At 41.3% G+C, this 25,428-nt stretch overlaps 1 protein-coding gene across 1 annotated transcript in view; it reads right to left on the bottom strand.

Moving 5' to 3' along the window:
* cog5 (component of oligomeric golgi complex 5) overlaps positions 1-25,428 on the bottom strand; it is a 132,705-nt gene that overhangs the window by 15,769 nt on the left and 91,508 nt on the right. Inside the window, exons 11-16 of the mRNA XM_080754521.1 lie at positions 20,100-20,181; positions 15,903-16,107; positions 10,603-10,764; positions 9,852-9,951; positions 7,065-7,175; positions 1,687-1,749 (exon numbers count right to left, since the gene is read on the bottom strand). Of these exons, the coding sequence (XP_080610647.1) occupies positions 1,687-1,749; positions 7,065-7,175; positions 9,852-9,951; positions 10,603-10,764; positions 15,903-16,107; positions 20,100-20,181 (723 nt within the window). The remainder of the gene's footprint in view (positions 1-1,686; positions 1,750-7,064; positions 7,176-9,851; positions 9,952-10,602; positions 10,765-15,902; positions 16,108-20,099; positions 20,182-25,428) is intronic.

Here is a 25,428-nt window from a genome sequence, read left to right as displayed (position 1 = left end):
CAAAAAATGACTTGGGCCATTAATGTAATAAGGCGATGGTATGTATTTGACTGAGCAACTTTCACTTATAGATGAGCAATAACACATTAACAAGTAATATTTGACCAGGAGAACCTATACTTTGACTCAAGTACTGTAGTTGAGTACTTGGTCCAGCGTTGACTGCGTTACAGGTGCATATCGTCGTTGTCTGGTGAAAAATGTCCAAAACCGTTTGTTTTGTATTTATCATTTTAAAAATGATTTAAAATAGTGAAAATAGACGATCTACAAGCACACACAACAACGTTGTGTGTGCTTGTAGATATGCTATTTTCACTAGTTTTATGTAACAGTCTTGTATGATGAAGTAGGGCTTTACTTAACGAAAAAACATATACATTTAAAACTTGGAGATACGAGGTTTCTGCCCGACAGTGACGATATGAGCTGTGGGCTGGGTATTGCATTTTGAGTGTACGTCGTACGTAACGTCCTCGTCTGACTCTGGCACAACTTAAGTTAAAAGCATAAATTATGTTTAGTGTGCGTGTGTGCGTGCGTATTAGTCCGTACGCTGGATAAGCACAGCACACAACATTCTGATCCTCTTATCAGCTGTTCCATCTGAGCCAATCAATGCAAACTCAATATGCCTGCCGACAAGTCTGAGTGTGTGTGTGTGTGTGTGTGTGTGTGTTGGGTTGTAGGGGAATAGTCTAACTGCTATTTATACGTCCTCTTTCTGTATGTCTGTGTGTGTGTGTGTGTGTGTGTGTGTGTGTGTGTGTGTGTGTGTGTGTGTGTGTGTGTGTGTGTGTGTGTGTGTGTGCGCGCGCGCACGTTCGTGCGTGTGATGCATCAATTAAGCCCCCTGCCAGAAGCAGATAACCTGATCTTTGGTACAATCTCCTCTGTAAGCTCTTTGACTACAAAGTAAAAATTAAATAAAATAAAATAAAGAACCTAGGTGCACTGGTCTTTACGTCATAAAAAAACAGACCTGTGTGTTTGTGCGGTGTCTGTGTGTGTGCACTCGCGCATGCGTGCGCGCACACGTGTGAACTTACAATGACATGTTGAAGTGAGAGCTTCAGGACTTGACCTTGTGAGGTGACAAAAGGCTCCAGAACACATTCCCAACTCACTACACACACACAGTGCGAGGCCATCGAGCCGTTAAGCAAGCATTACGTGTAAATGGACACATAAAGAAAGAAAAGGCGCAGCCCCGCTGTCCTTGGCTGTCATGTAAAAAGCATGTTACAGTATGTGCACAGGGGCTTCACTAGGGGGGAGTGGGACTGAGTTACTAGGGCCCAAGGTGGAGGGGCCTTAATTATTTTATACTTTAGCTATTTTTGAAAAGTCGTGAAAATGTGTGCAAATCTTTCAATATACTGTATGTACTTTTTAATTGAACATAACTATTTTAAATATTTTGATCTGTGGCCAAATACATATAATTGTGGGGGTCCTTCACATGAAAATGTTTGTGCACCACTGACATGGAAACATAGGTTATTCAAAAACCTTAGAAGGATTTGAAATATTCAGACTCCGCACAAATTTTCACGATTTCCAAGCTCACTGTGAGCTTGTACATCTGCTATTTTTCAATAGTTAAAGCACAAAATGTGAGTGAATCTTTGTACCCAGGGCCCAGAATTTGGTGTGACACCCCTGTATATGCATGTTAATTCTTACCTCCAGGGAGCCAGAGAGGGCCAGTTCAGCAGCCGGCGGACCCGACCCGAGCCCCGAGATGACCTGGAAGTCGGAAAAAAAAACACAGGTCAAAAGGTTAACGGGAGAGGGGGCAAAACGAGACTCACACGTGACTCTGTTTGTTTAAAACAGACCCATTAAGACCTGGAATTATTTTGATACTTCATCTATTGAAAAATAGCAGATCTACAAGCACACAGGGCGGCACAGATTGCCGCGATGCGAGCTTGTAGATCTGCTATTTTCGAAAAGCCGTGAATTTGTGTGCAAATCTTTGAATATAATGTATTTTTAAAGCCAACACTTTTTCAAGATTTTTCAAAAATAGCAGATCTACAAGCTTGCAGCGCTGTGTGAGCTTATATCTGCTATTTGTTAACACTTATGTTGCAATGATTTTTTCTCTTCAATGTCTCGCGTTGCCATGGTTACCATAGACTTCCATGTAATTGTGCAATTGTGTAAAAAGTGCACGCCCATGCCTAGATGATGCACCACGTGTGTAGATGCTGTTCACAGCTTTCAAACAAAAAAATCCGCTTGGAAATCCGTTCAGGCATTCATGATTTATGGGCGATTATGTTTTCTTCAGATGTAAACAAACATGGCTGCCATGTTTGAAAGAATGGGTTGGTATGGGGGTTAAACATAGCCTGCTTCCAGACCAGAGACCCCGCCCACTCTCGGAGTGGACTCTTTCTCTGGTCTGGAGCTTAGTACATGAATCGGTTTTTATTTTCGGCTGTCCAATGAGCGCGCGGGGTGGGGGTGGGGGTGGGGGTGGGGGTGGGGGTGGGGTGGGTCTAACGAATATCCAATCCGCGCAGCAGTTGAAACGATTCAAACGAAGTTCACACACACACACACACACACACACACGCACGAGCGCACTGATTTCACCAAGCTGTTTAATGTTGATTACAAGTTTCTGGTCGCAGTTCTGTGTGGAAGCAGTCACTGGCACAGACAGAGACACACACACAATCACACACACACTCCCCGACGGTGCGTCGCGTCCACCGTGCGTCTCGATCACCGTGCGTCGCGATCACTCGCGCGCGGACACGCGCGTGCACGCTCGCAAAAAAGTCCCCCGTAAATCGCTCAGAATGGAGCACAGTTTCAGACTAAAGCGTGAGCTGAGTCTGAAATCAGGCTAGGTTAAACATGCAATTTCGCGATCGCGATCATGCCTAATACATTTCTGGAGGTCCAAAAAAAAATCTTGAAAAAAAAAAATTTGATTTTTCTTTTTTCTTTTTTTTTTTTCAAAAACGGCCCAAACTCGGGAAACTCGGGGTTGGCACAGCGTTGGTATCAATACAAACTCGGGAAACTCGGGGTTGGCACCAGATGTGTTAATAGTTAAAGCATAAAATAATGGTTAAAGTAGTAAAGCTCCCGGTCTTAATGGGGTAATCACTAAACTCTATTCTTAGTAAAAAACGGCCCTGAGTTGCAAGTTAACTGTACTTGGACTGCCATTTTCCCTGTAGGTATGCCAAATGCTTTCGCCAAAAATCGACCGATCTACAAGCTTACAATGGGTCAGATCGTGACGCATTGTGAGTTTGTAGATCGACTATTTTTGGGCTAACGTTTCTCCCAGAACAATGGATGTTGCGGGTTAAAGTGGTTAATTTAACGACTTTTCATCTATGCCTCTGAGCTAAAATGAACCGAGCTCCTGGAAATGAATTCTTGCCGCGTTTTCGAACAGTACAAATTTGGTTACCTTGCGCTTAAATATTTAACGGTGGAGTAATCTGTTTTTATGAGACCGTTAATCACCCAGGCCGCTGCGCTGGGACACACCATGCATCTTTAATGGGGAAAGGTTGAGGGAACACATTTGTGCTCCACCGTCTAACGCTGTAGCGCTTTCTTCATTCTCTCCTTCAACCACTTAAGCCCTATTTTGTTCTAACAAATAGCCATAAAGTAGCCGATCTACTCATAACGCGTCAAGATGGGACACGTTAACAATTTACGATAACACTTTACTTGAAGGTCAGATCTATAATGCATAATATTCACAATGATAATCATGAGCTTATAATAAGGAGCTCAAAAAGCATTACAACCAGCCCTTACACTTAAACTTCTTCACAAACCTTGTTGTTCCGCATAAATATAAGTTATGAAGAGTGTTATGAAGTCTTTTAAGTGCATTATAATGCATTACACATGTGATTATAATGCATTACAGACCGGACGTGTTACCCAGTTGTGTTATTGTTGACCATTTCTGCTATTAATGACAGAACCCAGAACAGCTTGAAAGTGATTCATTCGCACTCCCTCATTTCTACTTCCTGCAGCTTCCCTCCCTCCCCACACACACACACACACACAGACACACACACACAGACACACACAGACACACACACACACACACACACACACACACACACACACACACACACACACACACACAGCCTTCCTGCAATCACAACCCTGCTGAGCATTGGCATTGATTGACGTCGTGTTAATTGTGGCATGAATGAAGTGTGTGTGTGTGGGTGTGTCAAAAAGACAGATGGAACCAGCGTGTGCGCGCACGAGAGAGAGAGAGAGAGTGTGTGTGTGTGTGTGTCTAACATGTGTGATCATGTGACTGCAGTAAGTGAATAATTCAGAAGTCTCATTCCATACGTAGATGCATTTCCGAACAGCAACATGTCATGAAACAGAAGCATGAACAGTTACAGTGCTTACAGTCACTCTGGCTAAAACAGCGATTCTCAACCTGCGGTGGGGATATAATTAGGGGCGTAACGATACATTTTAACAGCAATACGATACGCATCACGATGCATGGTTAACGATACGATACATGGACGATAGTGGTTCATTCATGGTGATACGATATGATTCGATTCAAGGATTTAAAATCGATATAGTAACTATTTAGCAAAGAAATTAAATCTGTGTAAAACGTGTTAAAACACAACTATTATTATGGAAGTAAACACCGTGTTTCCATAAGCGCAACTTGACACGAACACAGAGATTACCCACATTTATCGTTCGACCAAGAGTAGCTATATGGAATGGACAAGTAATTAAACCCCACTTTTTCATCTTCCCTCTTAAAATTGCCAAATACAAGGCACAAATACTTAGTTTCCATACAATTAATTATTTGCATTGCAAAGCGATTCGATACCAATTACCACATTTTAAAACCATACGATACGATACAAAGTCAACACGGTATGATATTTTGCTTTTAATAAACGATATAGTAGATCATTGCAAATAAAAAAAAAAGATTTTTCGATTCAGTTACTATATCATTACATCCCTAGATATAATAGAAGGCCTCAAATAATTGGCACAACACGATCATCATAATGATAATATAAGATGGGGGTTAGGGTTGGAGGGGGCATGAGAGTTTTTTCAGAAAATCTTTATTTTTTATTAAAGAATGTTGAATATTGTGGAAAAGCTCATTGTTTTCCGTAATTGAAATACAAAATTGAAACTTTCATATATTTTTGCAGTGAAAATTTCAAAAACTTTTTGTTTTAATTTCGGCATACAAAAATGGCACACAGCTCATGGAAATCAAAAATCCATATCTCATATATACAGTACATACAAATATTACACCGGACCACTCAAAACAAGGATTTATAATACAGAAATGTCAACCTTCTGAAGTCAGAGTTTCTTGAAGTCCAGTGTGGTTTCCACAGTCAGTGATGATTTGTTATCTGCTGCTTTTTTACCCAATATTATTATTCTTTTTTTTTTTAAGATTGATCTGTACATACATATATATGTAGCAACATCAAAAATGACACAAACAATTTCCCGGTTTTAAAGGTATAACAACGTATAGGCTTTCCTGGTCTTCATGGGTTACAGTACACAAGTATGTTAGTTCCAATGATCCAAGCCAGAACACAATAATCTATTGCGTATCATAACATGCTCCGAGTCTGAAAATGCAGTCCTGGTGAGGTGTTAATTGGGCACCCTGAGTGAGTCACAGACACACGTCTGTTCTAAATAGAACATTTTATCCTTAGTCGTTAAAGCAGGGGTCTTCCAAAGTTTTCAGGCCAAGGACCCCTTAGTTGAGAGAGAGATGAAGCAGGGACCCCCATAACAGATACCATATAGTTTCGTTTGACAGCACAATCACAATGTATTTTGGATTCATGTCAATTTGTGTTTTCAGATATTTAACCACTTGAACCGTCAATACTTAATAAACTTGACCTTTCACTCTGTACTTAGTTGTCTCTTTCCCCCCTCTACACCAAACCTCTTTGGCGAAAATAGCCAATCTACAAGCTCACAACGCCTCGCGCTGCGAGGCGTTGTGAGCTTGTAGATTGGCTATTTTTGGCTAAAGTTCTCAGAATATGGACACTAGGGTTCAAGTGGTTAATATAAAAAAGGAAAAAACAAAGATTCACACAAAGATTTGGAGGCCCCCCCTGTAGTAACTCTGAGGCCCCCCATGTTGAAGACCCATGTGTTAAAGGACAAGTTTTTTTTTTCATGTTTCATGTTTTAGGTAGTAATTAAGAAAAGAAAAGAGGAGTGTTCATTATTTGACTGCAATCTATCGTTTTAGCGATTTTACGTTTTTTTTATTTGAGTGGGCGGGATGCATGCGTAAGTGGCCAATTATGTCTTTTTAAACACAATAAGCCGCAGATTGCTTTTATAACTATTTACAGTAACTCTACTAGCCCCTGTAAGTCATGTCTGGCCATGAAAGATTGCGGTGCATCATGGGAATTGGAAGCAGGAGGTAAACAACAAGTCTACATGAGGCTTCAACATGAGGCTTCAAAATGGGGTCCTCAGAGTTACTACAGGGGGACGACAAATCTTTGTGTGATAAAAACTTTTTTCTCCTTTTTTATATTAACTACTTGAATCCTAGCGTCCATATTCTGAGAACTTTAGCCAAAAATAGCCGATCTTGTAGATCGGCTATTTTCGGCAAATAAGTTTGGTGTAGAGGGAAAAAAGAACGTCAAGTTTGTTAAGTATTGACGGTTCAAGTGGTATCTGAAAACACAAATTGACATGAATCCAAAAACACATTGATGATTGTGCTGTCAAACAATGAAACAATATGGAATCTATGAAAAAGTTGTGGGGGTCCCTGCTTCGTCTCTCTCTCAAGTTGTCTCAACTAAGGGGTCCTTGGCCTGAAAACGTTGAAGACCCCTGCTGCATTGTGTATGTTGAGTCAATGGTCACCTCCCCCATTCCCAAGATGCCCTGCAGACTTTCATGGGATATTGTGACTTATTGGGAGCTAGTAGGCCTACAGTAGCAGATACTGTAGGCCGGTACAGAGAGTTGACTGTCCAACAGTAGCTTACCTTGGAGACGGCCTGCTGCAGGCGGAACAGAGAGTTGACCACGGCAACGTTTCTCCTCTGGCCATCAGTTAGTGGACCAATGACCTGGCTGGCATCACCCTGGGTACTCAACTACACACACAGGCGCATACACACACGCACACACGCGCACACACACATACAGTACAATAAATAAACATTTGAATCACCAATAATAAACATATATAAATAATAACACTACAGGGGGAGTAGATTTGGGACTGTTGATCAGTTGATGTTATAGACGGTTTATATAGTTTGTCTTTGACTACCACTGTTGTCCTTACACAACACAACACAACTCAATTCAAATGTATTATAAATGGAATCACAACGTGTTGTCTCAAGACACTTTGCATGTAGAGCAGAGATCACACATTGCCCTCCTCCCCCCCTCCCCCCCTTCCCCCCCAACCTTCATCCCTGCACATCGTCTTCAACCTCCCCTCTCTTGTTTTATCCCCAAAACCTCCAACCTGGGCTTGATCCTTTAACACATTGGCTGCCCCTAGATGGAGCCAGAGTTATCCCCTCTGGCTGCCCAGATCCACCACCATTCTATTGCACACGGCCCTGCTGCGTCAGTGCATGCGTAATGACGTCACTTGGTCACATGACCGTAGTCAGGAAGTTTTGTTCTTCCACCTAGTATGGGCCAGTGTAGGATTTAGCTATTGTTTGCCGATCTAATTTGGTCACGTTTCCATGTTTTCTAGCCATAGAAACAAACATCAGAGATAAAGGGCTTTAAAGATGGGGAAATGCATTGGACTATATGGAGAAAAACGGCCGCGTGATGCTCTCAGCCTCCAATGGAAACAACCCGCGGTGATTGGGCAACTTCCAGGCATAGCCCCGACCTCACGGTGAGATTTAATGTTGTTACTGTAAATACAGTAAACGCGGCGAACGCGTCGTGGGCCTCCAGCCACATCAAAGAGTTTGACGCGTGGGCACTCGCTGAGTTAATGTAGTCATTTCTGATAACGTCAGTCACTTGTCTTTCCTAAAGAGAATCGTAGCATCCTCAACAGGCGCGTTGACAGCGTCAGGCGGTCTAGGCGACCGCCTACCAACTGAGATCTGATCTAGCCTAAATTAGAAAATAGAAATTGAATGAAAAGACATTGTGTAAAGACCTGACTGGCTTCCGAAAGAATGTCGCTCAGGCCTACTCAACTCGCTTATAGAGATGCACATTTTTGCTATTGTTTTCATTGGGTGACAGGGGTTTTACTTTGGGCCATCACATGGCTTTACAAAGAATCAAATGTGCACGCAGAAGTACAATGACAACCGCTCGCCTAAATGGTCTGTGTCTCCTGTGTGCTCCACTATTGGGCAACTTTAGTTACTGGTTACTTATTTCGAATATTATTAGGCTATAAAACACAGGCCTACATTAATCTCTTCAGTCCTATACATTTTATCCATTTCAAAATAGCCGATTTCGGCTGGCATTTCGCTTAGGGCTGTCACGATATGACATTTTACATGACGATTAATTGTCACTCAAATAATTGCGATTGACGATTTAATTGTGTTTTTGTTGTTGACAATTACATTTCTGTTTGGCTTTTAGGCTTTGAAGTTACACATGGTAGATATGATACATAACCTAAGTATACAAAGAAATTACTGACATATTTGACAACAGAGAACATTCATAGTGGAAATAGCCGATCTACAAGCTCACAACGTGTCGCCATGCGACGCGTTGTGAGCTTGTAGATCTGCTATTTCCACTATTTTTGACTTTTTTTTTTTTTAATATATGAACATTTTTCAAAATGTAAACGATTATGACGATTATGAAAAATAATCACGATTATTTAAAAAAAATCACGATTAGACGATTGCGTAATAATTGTGACAGCCCTAATTTCGCCTACTAAAATCTCATTCCTGGCGACGCCGCTGATCCTCAATTCAATTTCTGCCACCCCCAACTCCACCTCCTGTCTTTTCCTCAGCGCCACCACCGCCTCCAAGCCGTTCAGCATGGCTAGTCTCACTACTAACTTAAATTGGGATGATTTTGATACTTTTTTGTTGACTTTGATTATGAATTAAATTATAAATGTGGTTATTTATATGCTTATAGATTATCTGCATTTCAAAAGCAAAATATAGACAATCCACACAAATTATTAGAACAATGACTGCCACAATAGCCTATCAAAAATAGTCACTTCATCATTTGGAAAATCAACAAAAAAGTATCAAAATCATCCCAATTTAAGTTGGTATATGGCCATTTCCGGTTTAAAACGGCCATTTTGAATTTAGAAAATGTCAGAAATGGATTCAGCATCCTCAATAACCCCCAAAACCACTCCAATATTGTTCAAATCGGCCAATCAGTTTTTGACATATTTTTTCATTATTATAGGTGATTATGCAAATTTTATCTATTTATGCTAATTATGAAAATTGCCCAACATATGCAAGTTAGCATCCGGCAGTTTTTAACTGCTGGGGACCCATACTCAACATTTCTAACATAAAACTTTAGGGTACTCAAAATGTCCGGGTTCACTTTCTGGCTACTAGACTATACTGTCTTATTATACATCTTCCCTCTCCCTCTTGCTGGTACCCTTCTGTCACAAATCACTCCTGAACACTTTCCTCCATCCGTTCCACCCTGCCTGCACTCTCTTCTTCACCTCTTCTTCCACACTCCCCCGTTACAAGGAGTACCCATAGGAGCACATGTACTGACAAATAACCACCACCCTCCTTGCCCGAACACGGCATAATACACACCAGCTGTTCAGACTTGACACAGAAGAGTTGGACGGTCTTAGCGGCGTTCTTGGCGACAGCCAGAGTGAGGTTGGGATCTATTGACGCCACGTTCAGCTCGCTGGAAGGCAAACACAGCACTGTTTAATTGTGTAGTAACATAAATCAGTTGTCTTCAATTTTTTTTCAGGCCATAGCTGAGAGAGAGATGAAGCAGGGACATTTAGGACTGAACGCAAATCTGTGTCACTTTAGATTTTAACCACTTTAACCATTATTTTATGCTTTAACTATTGAAAAATAGCAGATATACAAGCTCACAGCGCGGCACCGAGTGCCGCGCTGCGAGCTTGTAGATCTGCTTTTTTTTTTTTTGCAAGTCTTTGAATATTTTTGACTCTATTCTATAAATGTCTTCTAAATCCTTCTTCTAAATCAGTGGTTCTCAAACTTTTTAATGTCAAGGACCGCCAAAATTACATGTATTTGGCCGAGGACCCCCCCCCCCCCCCCCCAATCTCAAAATATGTTGTTCCAGGGACCACCCAGATGCAAATATTCGAGTTACAAATGTTCACTTTTAAAAAGACATATTCAAAGACTTGTAAAAAAAACAAAACAAGACTGTGATATTGTATATCTGCTATTTTTCAATAGTTAAAGCATTAAATAAGTCTAGGCCTAAATGGGTTAAAATGAGTGCTTTCAGTCATTTAACGACTTAAACGCTCAATAATTCGTAAAACTTGACCTCGGCCTTTTGTCTACTTACCTGCTGATGGTCTTGATGATGCTGTCCAGTTCGTCGTTGGAGGGGGGGTTGCGGCCTCCCATGGGGAACACCAAGTTGATGGGATCAAACAGGCGGGACAAGGACTTGGAGAGGTAGGCTGCCTCGTAGGGCTGGAGGGAGTCCTTCAGAGCCTTCTCTGGACTAAACACACACACAAGCGCGCGCGCACACACACACACACACACACACACACACACACACACACACACACACACACACACACACACACACACACACACACACACACACACTTTAAAGTCGGACTGAATTTTTTGGACATTTTATTATATAAGTAACAGTCTGAAACGGAAACCTGTGTTTTTCTGAACCAATCAGAACCCAGTGCATGACAGAGGACGATATCACGATAAATGAAATCTCCACGATACGATTATCGTCGATAAACGATAATATCGCGTATGGTCCCCATCCCTAGCCAGCGGATTGTCAGGCCCTCCAAATATCAGTATGTATAATCTACAACTACATCAAGTTTTGTAATATGATTCTAAGTAACGGTTGGTAATTACTGTAGAATGTTTTATCTTGGAAAGCCTGATCCATGTACATATCAAAAACACAGCCCAACTCCAGAATCAGGACCTTCTTGTGACTGGTGCCAACAAAAACAACATCAGGTGTATTTGGAACACATCACAAACATAACTAAACACACACACACACACACACACACACACACACACACACACACACACACACACACACACACACACACACACACACACACACACACACACACACACACACACACACACACACACACACACACACACACACACACACAGTACATGATAGGAAGTGCACAGAAAAATCATCACGGTCGAGTGGAAAACTCATATGACCAAAACAGTAGCTTTTTTTGTTATTCTTTTTGTGGAATTTAAAATAGAATATAAAATAGAGGAAATAGTTGATCTACTGTATAAGCTCACAGCGCGGTGCGATCAAAAATAGCTCACACCGTGATGTGACACATTCTGAGCTAGTAGATGGCAGATTAGTTTTGCTCTATATAATATCAATATACTAATGGACATGCAAAAGGACAGTGGTCAGTATAAACATAACATCACTGTCGGGCAGAAACCTTGTGTCTCCCAAGTTTCAAATTTTCGTAAAGTAAAGCCCTGCTTCATCATACAAGACTGTCGCACAAAACTAGTGAAAATAGCAGATCTACAAGCACACAACGCCTCGCACCGCGAGGCGTTGTGTGCTTGTAGATCGGCTATTTTCACTAATTTAAATCATTTTTAAAATGATAAATACAAATGAATGGTTTTGGACATACATGGTTTCCACCCGACAACAACGATATGCAACAGCAACAAACTTTACCATGGTCTGCATACAGCGTACAAATGGACCCTTACTGTCCTAATGGAGCACATAAGATAATCCAATGACCGCATAATGCGTACCTGTTGACAGAAATAAATGATGCATGGCCCCGTTTTGTAACAAGCTTTGAGGCAAATCTTGCCTCAAGGCAAGAGGTGTGTGTGTGTGTGTGTGTGTGTGTGTGTGTGTGTGTGTGTGTGTTTGTGTGTGTGTGTGTGTGTGTGTGTCCGTTGCCATCATCATCATTTCATTATTATTCATCACCATTAGGCAGTGTGTGCGTTACACGCGCATTGCAATGCGTGGAGTGCCTTGTGAGTTCTTAGATAGGCATTTTCATTATAAGGCACTAACTGATGGGGTGTGTGTGTGTGTGTGTGTGTGTGTGTGTGTGTGTGTGTGTGTGTGTGTGTGTGTGTGTGTGTGTGTGTGTACTTGTATTACAGTATTTTCTGGACTATAAGGCGCACCTGACTATAAGGCGCACTGTCAATGAATGGTCTATTTTCAAACTGTTTTCATATATAAGGCGCACCTGACTATAAGGCGCACATAATAGACGCTACCATTGTGTTATGCATCCAACAGATGGAGCTGTGCTAAAGGGAATGTCAATGTCAATGAATGATCCATATATAAGGTGCACTGGACTATAAGGCGCACTGTAGTTTTTTGAGAAAATTAAAGGCTTTTAAGTGCGCCTTATAGTCCGGAAAATACGGTACTTGTGTGGACCAAATGATCCTTGGTTTGTGTTTATCAGTTGTCTAGATTCTACTTCCATGAATTAAATACTTTCAATGTAAAAAAAGACTGTAAAAGGTCTTATTTGCAATGTTCCTTTTAGGCAGGGTGTTTAACTGTAGCCTAGCTGAGCTAGACATCCCAGCCATGGTTAAAACATGGAGGGGCTATACGCAGTTACTAGTTAGCTGCATTGTATAAAGGCTGGCCCCAGGCTAGTTTAACTGTACTTTTACTGTACTACATTTCAATTGTATTGACTATACTTGTACTGTTCTCCATTTTTGTCTAAAAAAATAAAAGAATAATCAACAACTCTCCATAATTAAATCCAACTAGTGGCATCGCTCGGGCTCTAGTTATAATGTGGCCAGGGACGTGCAGAGAATGTTAGAGAGGCAGGGGCTGAAATTTCTAAAAAGGGCCTTTTGGTGGAAACATCGAAAATAGCAATTTTCGATGCTTGATTTCTACACATTTCTTGATTTCAACATAAGATGCTGCATTCAAGTTCAGGAGAATTTAGACACGGCAATTCTCTTGAATGCTGCCTTCAGCTATGGCATGGAAAGAGGGCGTTTGCATTTCTTTCACCATAGTAAAAACTGCATTCATGGTCTGGAGAAGGCACTTTTTTACAGATGGATAAAAGGGAAGGGGCTCAAGCCCCCTTTTGGTGTCTATGTGTGCACGTGCCTGAATGTGGCCATCCTGTGGGTGGCTCTTCAGAATTCTCAAAGTGGCTGTGGGTTCGAATCCACCGTGGTGCATCCGGCTTTGTCGGGCGTCTATGTGAACACAATTGGCCCGTGTTCAGGGGAGGGAAGCCGGGCGGGGGGGGGGGGTGATATTGGCAGGACGAAGGCCCTACATCATACATGGGCAACTGGCGGCCTGGGGGCCACATGTGGCCCCCACCTTCACCTAATGCGGCCCTCAGGTTAATATCGGAAAACTGATATATTATTGATTTCAGCTGTTACAATTCCAAACCTGCTTTAATTCTGTCAGTCTATCTTAGTAGCTTAATGACTAGTATAGTAGTAATAAAATGTATTTGTTTTATGTCCAATGTATTTCTATTTAGGTTCATAAAGTTAACATGAGCATATAACTAAATGCGTTTGAAATTGAATCAAAATATTACATTTCAGGATTCCAATTAAAAAATAACAAAAAATATTACAGGATTCCAATTCAAGAGAGGCAAAAATAGCCGATCTACAAGCTACAACGCATCGCAGCGCAATGCGTTTTGAGCTTGTAGATCTGCTATTTTTGCTTCTATTGTATGCAATAGTAGAATGACAAATGTGGCCCTCTGGAGGGAAGGTGGAAATATAGTGGCCCTCACCATCATCAAAGTTGCCCACCCCTGCCCTACATCCTCCCGGTGGGGGCTCCTCACTGGCAGGTGAGTCAGTGGGATAGAACAGCAGTGACTACACACACGTGTATGGGGAGGAATTAACTGACATAACGTTTTTGAGGAGTTATGGTTTGATGGCGTAACCGGGAACCAAAACAGGCCTTTCCCTTTTTTTAGAGAGCGAGAAAAAAGAAAAGAAAAACTCGTAATGATTCATTGTGTATTGGGAGAGGGGCTGGGCGCATGCTGGACTCTGAAGCCTGTATCTTTCAAATGGACGGTCGGGGTCGGACAATGAATGTTTTCAGATTCAACAAGACCTCTTGAATGTTCCCGTTCGCGGATCTTATTAAAAAATGGGCAGATATAGCATATATACAAGCCCACAGCGCTGCAAGCTTCTAGATCTGCTATTTTTGAAAACTCGTGAACATTTGTGCAAGCCTTTGAATATTTTTGACACATTTCTATAAATGTCTTCTAAATCCTTCTTCTAAATCAGTGGTTCTCAAACTTTTTCGTGTCAAGGACCCCCAAAATGACATGTATTTGGCCGCGGACCCCCATCTCAAAATATGTTGTTCCAGGGACCCCCCAGAAGCAAATATTTGAGTAACAAATGTTCGCTTGCCTTTTAAAAAGATATATTTAAAGACTTGCAAAAAAAATGTAATAAATAAAATCACAATTTTTTTCAAAAATAGCAGATCTACAAGCTCGCAGCGTGGCACTCGGTTTCAACATTTTAACAGCGATTCGATACATATCACGATACATGGTTGACGATAAGATACACAGACGATATTGGTTCATTCATGGCGATACGATACGATTTGATTCAATGATTTAAAATCGATATAGTAACTATTTAGCAAAGAAATTAAATCTGTGTGAAAGGTGTGGATAGTGCAGGTTTTTAAGGGAAACATGTATAATATGGATATAAATAATTAAAACACAGTGATTATCTGCCAAATACATGGTCATTGTATATGGACAAACCAGAGATTACACCCTCCTTTTAATTTTTTCTTCTTAAAAATGCTAAATACAATGCACAAGTAGGTGGTATCGATACAATCAATTCTTTTCACTGCCGATTCGATACGATACAAAATGAAACGATACGATTCGATTTTAGCTATTTTCATTTCGATATACTTCGATTTTTTTTAAGTTAAAAACGATATTTCGATACAGTTACTATATCGTTAAACCCCAACTAAAGTATAAAATGATTCCAGGCCTAGGGCATTCACGAATAGTGATTTTTAGTATTCGAATTATTCAACCTCAAAGTATTTGAATAGTCGAATATTCGACACCACTGGCCAAACTGTCAAATATTAAGTAAGCAAGAGGCGAACATTGTGAAAATAGCCAATCTACATGCTCACAATGCCTTGCGTTGCGAGGCGTTGTGAGCATGTAGATCTGGCTATTTTCACAATATTTAATCTGCGGAACCGAGTCACATTAAATGTAATACCTACAAATCCAAGTGCTTGTCAGGGTGGGGGTCCCAAGTTCAAATATGTTTATTTTGGGGTTCGTGGCCTAAAAAGGTTTGAGAACCATTGACGACTCATTCTTCCTATCTAGCCAAGCTTTATAAACTATATATTTTTTAAAGAGAGAAAAAAAAAGAAAAAAAAAAGGCGAATATTCGACTTCGGTGAACAACGTCGAATAGTGACTTTGATATTCGAATATTCTAATATTTGGTGAATGCCCTAGCCTAAATGGCTTAAAAACACGTAATGTGTAGAAACAGAAGCCGGTACGCCACTTTACGTCCACTCACTTGTAGTCCTGCTTGGCGTGAGTGAAGAGGTCCTGGCTCTCCGGCTCTGTGGCCGTCATGTCCAGGGGTGCATCCGCCCCTCCGCTGCCCGTTAGCGACCCCTGTATGCTGGCGCTGTACTGCTGCAGCCGGCGCCACAGGTCATTGTACAGACGCAGCAATTTGGGATACTCCCCTTCCACCGCCTGCTTCAGGAATGTAGACGCTGGAGAGAGAGAGAGAGAGAGAGAGAGAGAGAGAGAGAGAGAGAGAGAGAGAGAGAGAAATAGAGAGAAATGGAGAGAGGGGGTCACATTTAATTTAATCTCTCGAGACAGCCTTAGAGAAAGAGAGACAGACCGATAGGTGTCGCCCTTTCTTCTTTGACGATGGGTTCCCAGATTGCATTTAATTAAATCCAGCTCATCCCAACCTCAGTAGCAGTGGTGGAAAAAGTACTCACATGTTTTACTTAACCCTGCAAGGCCCAGCGTTGCTTTTTGGCAACATTTTTCAAATATTTTTTTTTTTAAATGTTATAATTAGTTTTCCTGTTCTTTTTTCACATTAACATCACCATTAAATCCAATTGTTTAGTATTACAATGCCATTGGCCACGATATTTGCTTATAAATACCCCCCACAGAGGCTGACATTCACACCTCCCAGATAAGTTGAAATTCCAGCGTCTGGACGAACAACATCTCACTTTTCCTCAGCTATTCCTCCCTAAAACATAAGTAAAATGCCTGTAATATTTTTTTTCGTGAACATTAGAATGTCTAGAACATGTACATTATGTTATTATTGTGAAAAATATCCCCAAAATGCAAATTAGAGCATGATTTATGATTTATGGCTATAAAACCTTACAAAAACATTATTAAGTTTTTAACATTACATTTTCCTGTGATTAGGACTCCTACAACACATCTGATTATCTGATTATTTTTTTTGGCCAGTAGAAATTAATTCGGGTCTTGCAGGGTTAAAGGTCCGCTGTCAGCCCAGAAATTATAATAGTATGATACAGTAGGTCATGTGGTCTCTCTCCCGTGTGGATCCTCAAACAGTCTGAAACTGTCTCAGTGTAATCTGCCCAACAACAGCTGACCAGTACAGTAAGTAGTTTGCCTGGTTAAAACCAGACCGAACACAACACCCCCTAGCGGTAGATGCTGGCAACGCCAGGCAAGTAAGTAGTCAAACAGTCAGGCTATACAGACAATTAATTTGATTGGCGTATAAATGCGCATCCCCACAATGACATCATAAAGATATTAACTTGTTTTTTATTAAGATGATTCTTAAAGTGACAGTAACCCTTTAGATGACAGGCCCCCTTTAAGTAAAAGTATCAATAATGCATATAGAAATACTCTATTACAAGTCTGGAATTCAAAATTTACTTGAGTAAAAGTCCAAAAGTATTGGCATCAAAATGTACTCAAAGTACCAAAAGTAAAGGTACAACATGTTTGAAAATAGCAGATCTACAAGCTCACAACGCTTCGCGATGTGACACGTTGTGAGCTTGTAGATCGGCTATTTTCAGATAGCAACGGTATAAAATAGGGCTAAAGTGTAATAATGTATGTTTTAATTATGATATTATATTTAATATTATGATTAATTATAATTAATACCTGCAAAGTAACTAGTAACTAAAGTTTTCAGATAAGTGTAGTGGAGTAAAAGTACAATATTTGCATCCGAGATGTAGTGGAGTAGAAGTAAAAGTATTGGAAATACTCAAGTAAAGTACAAATACCTCAAAATTGTACTTAAGTACAGTACTTAAGTAAATGTACTTAGTTACTTTACAACACTGCTCAGTAGGCTACATTGAAGAGAGGACGAGGGATCTGGCTAAAAGGAAGAAAAATGACAGGTATAGCTCCTTTAACACTTAAAGCATGGGTCTTCAACAGGGGGTCCGGGACCCCTAGGGGGTCCTCAGAGTTACTACAGGGGGTCCTCACCTTTTTTTTCTCCTTTTTCATCCCTAGCATCCGTATTCTGATAACTTTAGCCAAAAATAGCAGATCTACAAGCTCACAACGCCTCGCAGCACGAGGCGTTGTGAGCTTGTAGATCTGCTATTTTCTGCCGATAGCTGCCAATAAATTAAAGGTCAGGCGACAGGCTCCAGTTCGTCCCAAAAGCTTGCCAGCCATTTGTCCACAGCCAAGCATATACATATATCACTATGATGGATGGCTGTCGTAACGTTCGCTCGTCTCTTCTGGACTTTGGCGAGACTCATGTCGGGTCTCTTTAACCCATCCAGGCCTAGAATTATTGAATGCTTTAACTATTGAAAAATAGCAGATATACAAGCTCACAGCGCGGCACCGAGTGCCGCGCTGCAAGCTTGTAGATCTGCTATTTTTTTTAAAGTCGTGAAAATGTGTGCAAATCTTTGAACATATGTATTTTTAAAGTGAATGTTTGTAACTCAAAGGGGGTCCTTCCTTGGAACTAAATATTTTGAGATGGGGGTCCGTGGCCAAATACATAGTATCATTTTGGGGGTCCTTCACATGAAGAAGTTTGAGAACCACTGACATAGTACTCTCTCAAGAACAGACTGAGCTCCAGTTAAGTGAACAGCGCGGCACTCGGTGCCGCGCTGTGAGCTTGTATATCTGCTATTTTTCAATAGTCAAAGCATAACATAATATTACGCAAAATAATGCGTACCCGGCCTAAATGGCTTTAATAAATGCCAAAGCTGGACTTCAGGCTGTTGCCGTCCTGGCCTTGCGTTCTACTCAAACAGGAGTTCCATATAGTGACACACTGGGGGATACGCTTTATGCTGCAGTGGTCAAGGTCAACGACGAAAATAAAATATGATGATGCGTGCGAGCTTAGCTGCAATGTTCCCACAACACAGGGCTGGAACTTGGGAGAATAGTAGAGATGAAGACCAGGGAACAGAGGGACATTAACCCATTAGAATTATCATGTATTTGGCCACGGACCCTCAACCATCTCAAAATATATTTTTGTTTCAGGGACCTCCGGAAGCAAAGGTTTGAAATAAAAACTCAAGACACACATTTATTCGTGTTTACTGTATATTTAAATGCTTATTAAAGGACAACTTTAGTTTTTTACAACAAGGGTTCATATTTTAGATTGTAATTAAAGAATATACAAGATGAGTGTTAAAATTATTTCATTTGCTTCTTTCTATTGTTTTAGAGATTCTTATTTCAGTGGTTGGGGGCATGTGTACAAGTGGCTAAATATGTCATTTTACACAGAATAAGCCCATTCCCAAGATTCAACGCAAACTTTCATGGTTAGATGTTACTTATGGGGCTAGAAGTGTTACTGTAAATAGCAATAAAGAAACTGCTGGCTTACTGTGTCTAAAAATACATTATTTAGCCACTTGTACGCATGCCCCCATGCGTACGCATGCCCCACATTTTAGCACGGTAAACACGATAAAACAATAGAACGAAACAAATGAAAACATTTTAACACTTACTTTTTCTTTTCTCTAATTACAATCTAAAATATGAACCCTTGTTGTAAAAAACCAAAGTTGTCCTTTAAGAGTTAAATGTTCTCAAATAGGAAATGCAAAAAAAAAAGGGGAAAAAAAGTAATTGGTGGTCTAGGCCGGTCTCTCCAAAAATGGGACCAGCGTTGAAAAAAAAAAAAAAAACATTTTGGCATTGGACAAACGCAGTCCATTTACCATCCATCCTCTTCTTATTCTTCCACTATTGCCGTCCATCTGAGCCGCCACTCTCTCACCTATCTGTCCTGCAGTCACTTCATAACAATTGTACACACAGATGTGCTCTGAACATGTGCTCAGAATGTCCACGCAATTGCTGATACACCGCTATAGACGACACATACTGTATGTAAACACGGAGGCACATGCTCACAGCGGGGTAGAGAGAAGTGTACAGATTGTTGGGTGCAATGTTAGCATAGACATGAGCCAAGGCCGCCTCTCTCCCTTTTCACACTTTGTTGTTATTCTTGCCGCGTGAGTGAGTGGGAGCGCACAGATATTCCTGGCTCTTTGCATTTTCTTTACACTCTCTCTCTCTCCGCCCACCCATTACATGAGATACAGTAGCTTAGCTCCCCCCAGGTCAAGAGGAGAGGAGAGGAGAGGAGAGGAGAGGAGAGGAGAGGAGAGGAGAGGAGAGGAGAGGAGAGGAGAGGAGAGGAGAGGCGTTACTGTACCTGTGGTAGCCTTGTGGAACTCCACAGACAGAATATTGGTGACATCATTCCAGAAGGTGTACAGGATGTCAGGCTGGCTGTCCTGTAGGGATGAGACCATGATCGTTATTATCGTTTAAAAAGAGTGAAATTGTCCTCTGTCATACACTAGGATGAATTAGCTTTTGTTGAGACGCAAATTTAGTACCACTTAACCCATCTAGACCTGGTGCTACCTATAGGTTGTTTTACCTTCAAGGCCGGGTGCTACTAGGGATGGACGATATGAAAATGTCATATCACGATCATTGTGACAAAAGAAATCACGATTTACGATTATTATCGCGATAATCCAAATCCATTATCCTGGGGCGGAACATTTGCCAAGAAATAGCAGATCTACAAGCTACGAGCTTGTAGATCGGCTATTTTTTGGCAAAGACATTTGATAGAGAGTGAAAAAAGACTGTATTAAGTACATATATTATAAGTACCTTTTACCAATTATAGAGGGTTTAAGTGGTACCGGATATGCAGCTCGGCAAATAAAAGGTGAATTGATCCCAGAGGACGATATCACGATATATTAAATCTCTGTTTTTCTTTTTTTTATCACGATAAACGATATCGCTTATCGTCCCATCTCTAGGTGATACATCTGTGTCACATCAGTATTTGCTATACATATAGCAACATAATACATTTTACATTTTTGGAATAAGAAATTGAGGGAATTCAAAAAAGGTTAGGTTTTAGAAGGTGTTTTCAGAATCGGCCTCATGTCTAAATGGATCAAGGGGAACACACACCGGCTGCGGACGGCGCATGTCAAAACAGCCGGCCTCTTCTTCATCTTTTAACTGCAATGATGAGCCTGCACAACTAAGAATTTTGCGATGATGTGACAATAAAGACTGATTCTGAGCTTGTAGATCTGCTATTTGGGAATAGGGATGCTGGGGGTTCAAACAAAAGTTTTAAGCATATTTTGATTATTGCGATAATAGCTTTAATCACATTTTTTGTGACAATAATCGTGACATGTAATTGTCGTTCCATCCCTACTGTCCTATAGGCATGTCCAGCATAAGACAAGAGTGAGAGATGAACCACTTAAAGTCCTCATCCATCCATCCATCCATCCATCCAGCCACCCATCTTCAACCGCTTATCCGGAATCGGGTCGCAGGGTTAACAGTTCCAACTGAGACCAGTTCCAGATTTCCTTATCCCGAGCAACTTCCTCCACTCCCTCAGGGAGTATACCCAGGCGTTCCCAAGCCAGTTTGGCGATATAATCTTTCCATCTGGTCTTTGGTCTGACACAGGGTCTCCTCCCAGTGGGACTTGCATCGAGGACCTTCCTAGGAAGGTGCTCGGGGGGCATCCATACTAGATGCCCGAACCACCTAAGGCTCCTAAGCTGACTCCTTTCCAAGTGTAGGAGGCGCAGCGGTTCTACTCCAAGTCTCTCTCGGGTGACTGAACTTCTCACCCTATCTCTAAGGGAGATACCAGCCACCCATCTGAGGAAACCCATTTTGGCCGCTTGCACCCGCAACCTTATACTTGCGGTCATGGCCCACACTTCATGACCATAGGTGAGAGTAGGAACGAAGATTGCTCGGTAGACAGGCCTCTATTCTTAATAGAAAATCGAACCAAGTTTGAAGTGAGCGGTGGTGCGTGCGTGTGTGTGTGCGTGACCGTGTGTGTGTGTGTGTGTGTGTGCGTGTGTGTGTGTGTGTGTAGCAGTTCATTTCAGGGTCCTGTGTGTGTGTGTGTGTGTGTGTGTGTGTGTGTGTGTGTGTGTGTGTGTGTGTGTGTGTGATGCAACAGCGCCACTTGGTCACCAGCGGTATTGCAGCTCATGCTCAGGCTACAGACACACACGCATAGATAGTAACAAACCTACACACACTCTCACGCTTAGGAGACGGTGTGACCACTGCTCAAAAAATTGAGTTGCAATTGTACAGTACCAAATTTCTTCGCCAAAAATAGCTGATCTACAAACTTCAGCTTTTTGGCAAATGTTCTCCCTAGAATATGGATGCTGGGTGAGTTTAAGTGGTTAAAGGCCATATATATTTTTTAAATGTTCAAAAACGTTCTTAATTATTTAGAAAATGCCCTAATTAGGGACACCAGGTTGAAAGTTGTTAAGAGACATTCATGTTTGAGGGCGAAAAGGTGTTGCAAATTATATATTACAGCATGTATAACACTGGTTCTCAACCTATGGGGCAGGGCCCAATGGTGAATCAGGAGGATATTGCAAGGGCCCCCAAATAATTGGCAAAATAGTAACATTTGAATAAACATAACATTAATATTGACACGTGATACCAATGAATAAGAACTTAGTTAGAAGTAAGTTCCATTGGTCCTAGCCGGAACACAATCGCTTGATTGATCATTAACCCATTTAGGCCTAGAATTAGTTAATGCTTGAGCTATTGAAAAATAGCAGATCTACAAGCTCACAGCAAGCTTGTAGATCTGTTATTTTTGAAAAATCGTATTTTTATTTTTATTTTTTTGCAAGTCATTGAATATATCTATTTAAAAGAAAACATTTGTAACTCAAATATTTGCTTCTGGGTGGTCCCTGGAACAACATATTTTGAGATTGTGGTCAAATACATGTCATTTTGGGGGTCAATGACATGAAAAGGTTTGAGAACTACTGATTTAGAAGAAGGATTCAAAGATGTGCACAAATGTTCACGATTTTTGAAAAAAAAAATAGCAGATCTACAAGCTCGCAGCGTGGCACTCGGTGCCGCGCCATGAGCTGGCAGATCTGCTATGTTTTAATAGTTAAAGCATAGAATAATGGTTAAAGTGGTTCAGATCTAAAGTGACACAGATTTGCGTTAAGATCCAAATGGTTTAAAGTAAACTTGCTCATGCTGATGCATAAAATAACGCGTGCCCAAGATTAGTGCCTTAGTGCGATTCGTTCAAAGCTTTCCAGCAGTGAAAACAACACACACATATTCCTCCTCTGAGGCTGGCCAGGGAGGCTCACACCTACACTTCACATCTTGAGCTGTCGTGGAGGAGGGAATCGTTCTCTGTTTTGATCCACGGCCATTTGTACAGTACGATTGGACATGCAGCAGCTATTACACCACCAGTGAATTCAACCCACATTATACCCTTGGTAGCAGCTGTATTTATTAGTGAAACTCCCTGATATTGATAGCCTGCGTATTCTGGTGTGAAGCCTAATTTACGCTTGGTCGCACGATCAGTGTTGTTTGCTGAGAGTCTGTTGTTTTGAATGATTAACGCCGTCATACAACGAAGTGATAAGCAATAATGTAAATTCATCGTTTTTCTGCTGGGACTATACAGGAAGGAACAGTGGTTCCCAACCTTTTCTGACTGGATCAAGGCCCATGTGTCTGTGGCCCACCCATCTGACCACTTAACAAGGCAACCATTCGGGCTGGCTCTGAAAACTCTGTTTTTAAATATACAAACATCAGCAGTGGAATCTCTAAAAAAAACGGTATGTGGACACTGGACTCTCAATCAATGTACGTAATGTCTGTTGTTCCATGTTTTCAGAGCAAGGCAAGGTACATTTTTGTATAGTACCTTCAAACAACAGACATTAAGAACAAAAGAAACATTATACATTAACTAAAAACAAATAGTAGAGGATTAAAAAGAATAGAAAATAAATCTGATACAAATAGTGGAATAAAATTACAGACAGTGCAACAAAAGAAACTAGAAGCAGTGCTCTTCCGAGCACAGGTCTCCACCAGGCCAGGCGTCCTGATGGTGCTACTGTATAATAGGCCAGTGTAAAAAGGGTGGCATATGTTCTTCACCTTAGACCTGTCATGGCAATCGGACGCTGCATGCATGATTTGAAGCATTGTGTTCAAAAAATGTGTTTTGCTAAAGTCTACCTGCTGGTGGCGCTATAACAGGCCAATGTGAAAAGGGTAGCATTTGTTCCTTCACATAGTGGGAATATGTGTGGCAAATGTCACGGTAATTGCAAGCTGCGTTGATGATTTGAGGCATTTTGTTCAAAAACTGAGCAATCCTGCAAACTTTGGAAGCTAATATTAGCCAATCAGGATGGAATATGAAATATCAGACGGATCAGACTTGATCATATGACTATAGAGATACTGTGTACTGATTTGTGTTATTTTTGGAGAAAATCTGAAGGCGTAATATCCTAAAATGTGTTTTACACAAGTCGGCCCAAAGGTGGCGCTATAAAAGGCTGATGTGAAAAATGCAGAGAAAGGGTTTTTCCTTGGCCTCTAGGGAGTGCGCTTACAAAGTTTGAAACTGATCGGTGGAGTTATAGGTAAAACCACAAATCGGCCTGTTATAGCGCCACCATGAGGCTGATTTCAAAACTTTGAAGTGGCATTTCTTCCTCGACCTAGTGGGAACGTGTGTGCGCGATTTCATGATAATTGCACTTTGCGTTTGTGATTTGAGGCATTTTGTTCAAAACGGCTCAATCCTACAAACTTTGGAAGCCAATCTTAGCCAATCAAGATGGAATATGCAAAATCGGACAGATCCGTGTCGATCACATGACTGTCGAGATACTGCCTAGCGATTTGTAGGATTTTTGGACAAAATCTGTAAGAGTAGTGCAAAGAAATGTGTTTTGCAAACATCGGCCACTAGGTGGCGCTATAAAAGGCCCATTTGAAAAAATTAGGGCAGAGGTTCTAGATTGGCATCCAGGGAATGTGTGTGCTCACTTTGGCAGCGACCGGGCCAACGGCGACTGAGATTAGGTGCACACAAACTGTGAGGACGCACGGACGCATGGACGGACGCACGGACGGACGGAGGGGAAAACATACTCTCCCCCATGCCTTCGGCTGGTGGAGACAATTAATAGGCAAAAAGGAAAAGTATTCAGCTTTGATCTGAAAGAGCTGAGAATTGTAGCAGAGACCTGCAGTTTTCAGGGAGTTTGTTCCAGATATAATGCATGGTGCATGGAAAAACTGCACGCTGCTTCTTCCAAGTTTGGTTTTGACTCTGGGGACAGAAAGCTTCAGACTCATTTGCCCTCTGCCGCCGGCAAGAATAGCACTGCACCCGTAGTCAAGAAGAGAGGTCATTCTCAATATCAACCTTGTGTCATTGGACAGAGATTGTTGAACAGCCACGACCCCTGTACTAATAAATAAGCCTGTATGTCAAGCAATGGTGTAAAGCATGGGTCTTCAACTGGGGGTCCGGGACCCCTAGTCCCTGGGTCCTCCAAATCTTTGTGTGATAAAAACTTTTTTCTCCTTTTATATATTAACGATTTGAACCCTAGCGTCCATATTCGGAGAACTTTAGCCAA

The sequence above is a fragment of the Nannobrachium achirus genome (assembly GCF_963921795.1).
Source record: "Nannobrachium achirus genome assembly, chromosome: 23".
In the NCBI taxonomy this organism is placed as follows: domain Eukaryota; kingdom Metazoa; phylum Chordata; class Actinopteri; order Myctophiformes; family Myctophidae; genus Nannobrachium; species Nannobrachium achirus.
This window is presented reverse-complemented; position numbering and strand designations above follow the sequence as displayed.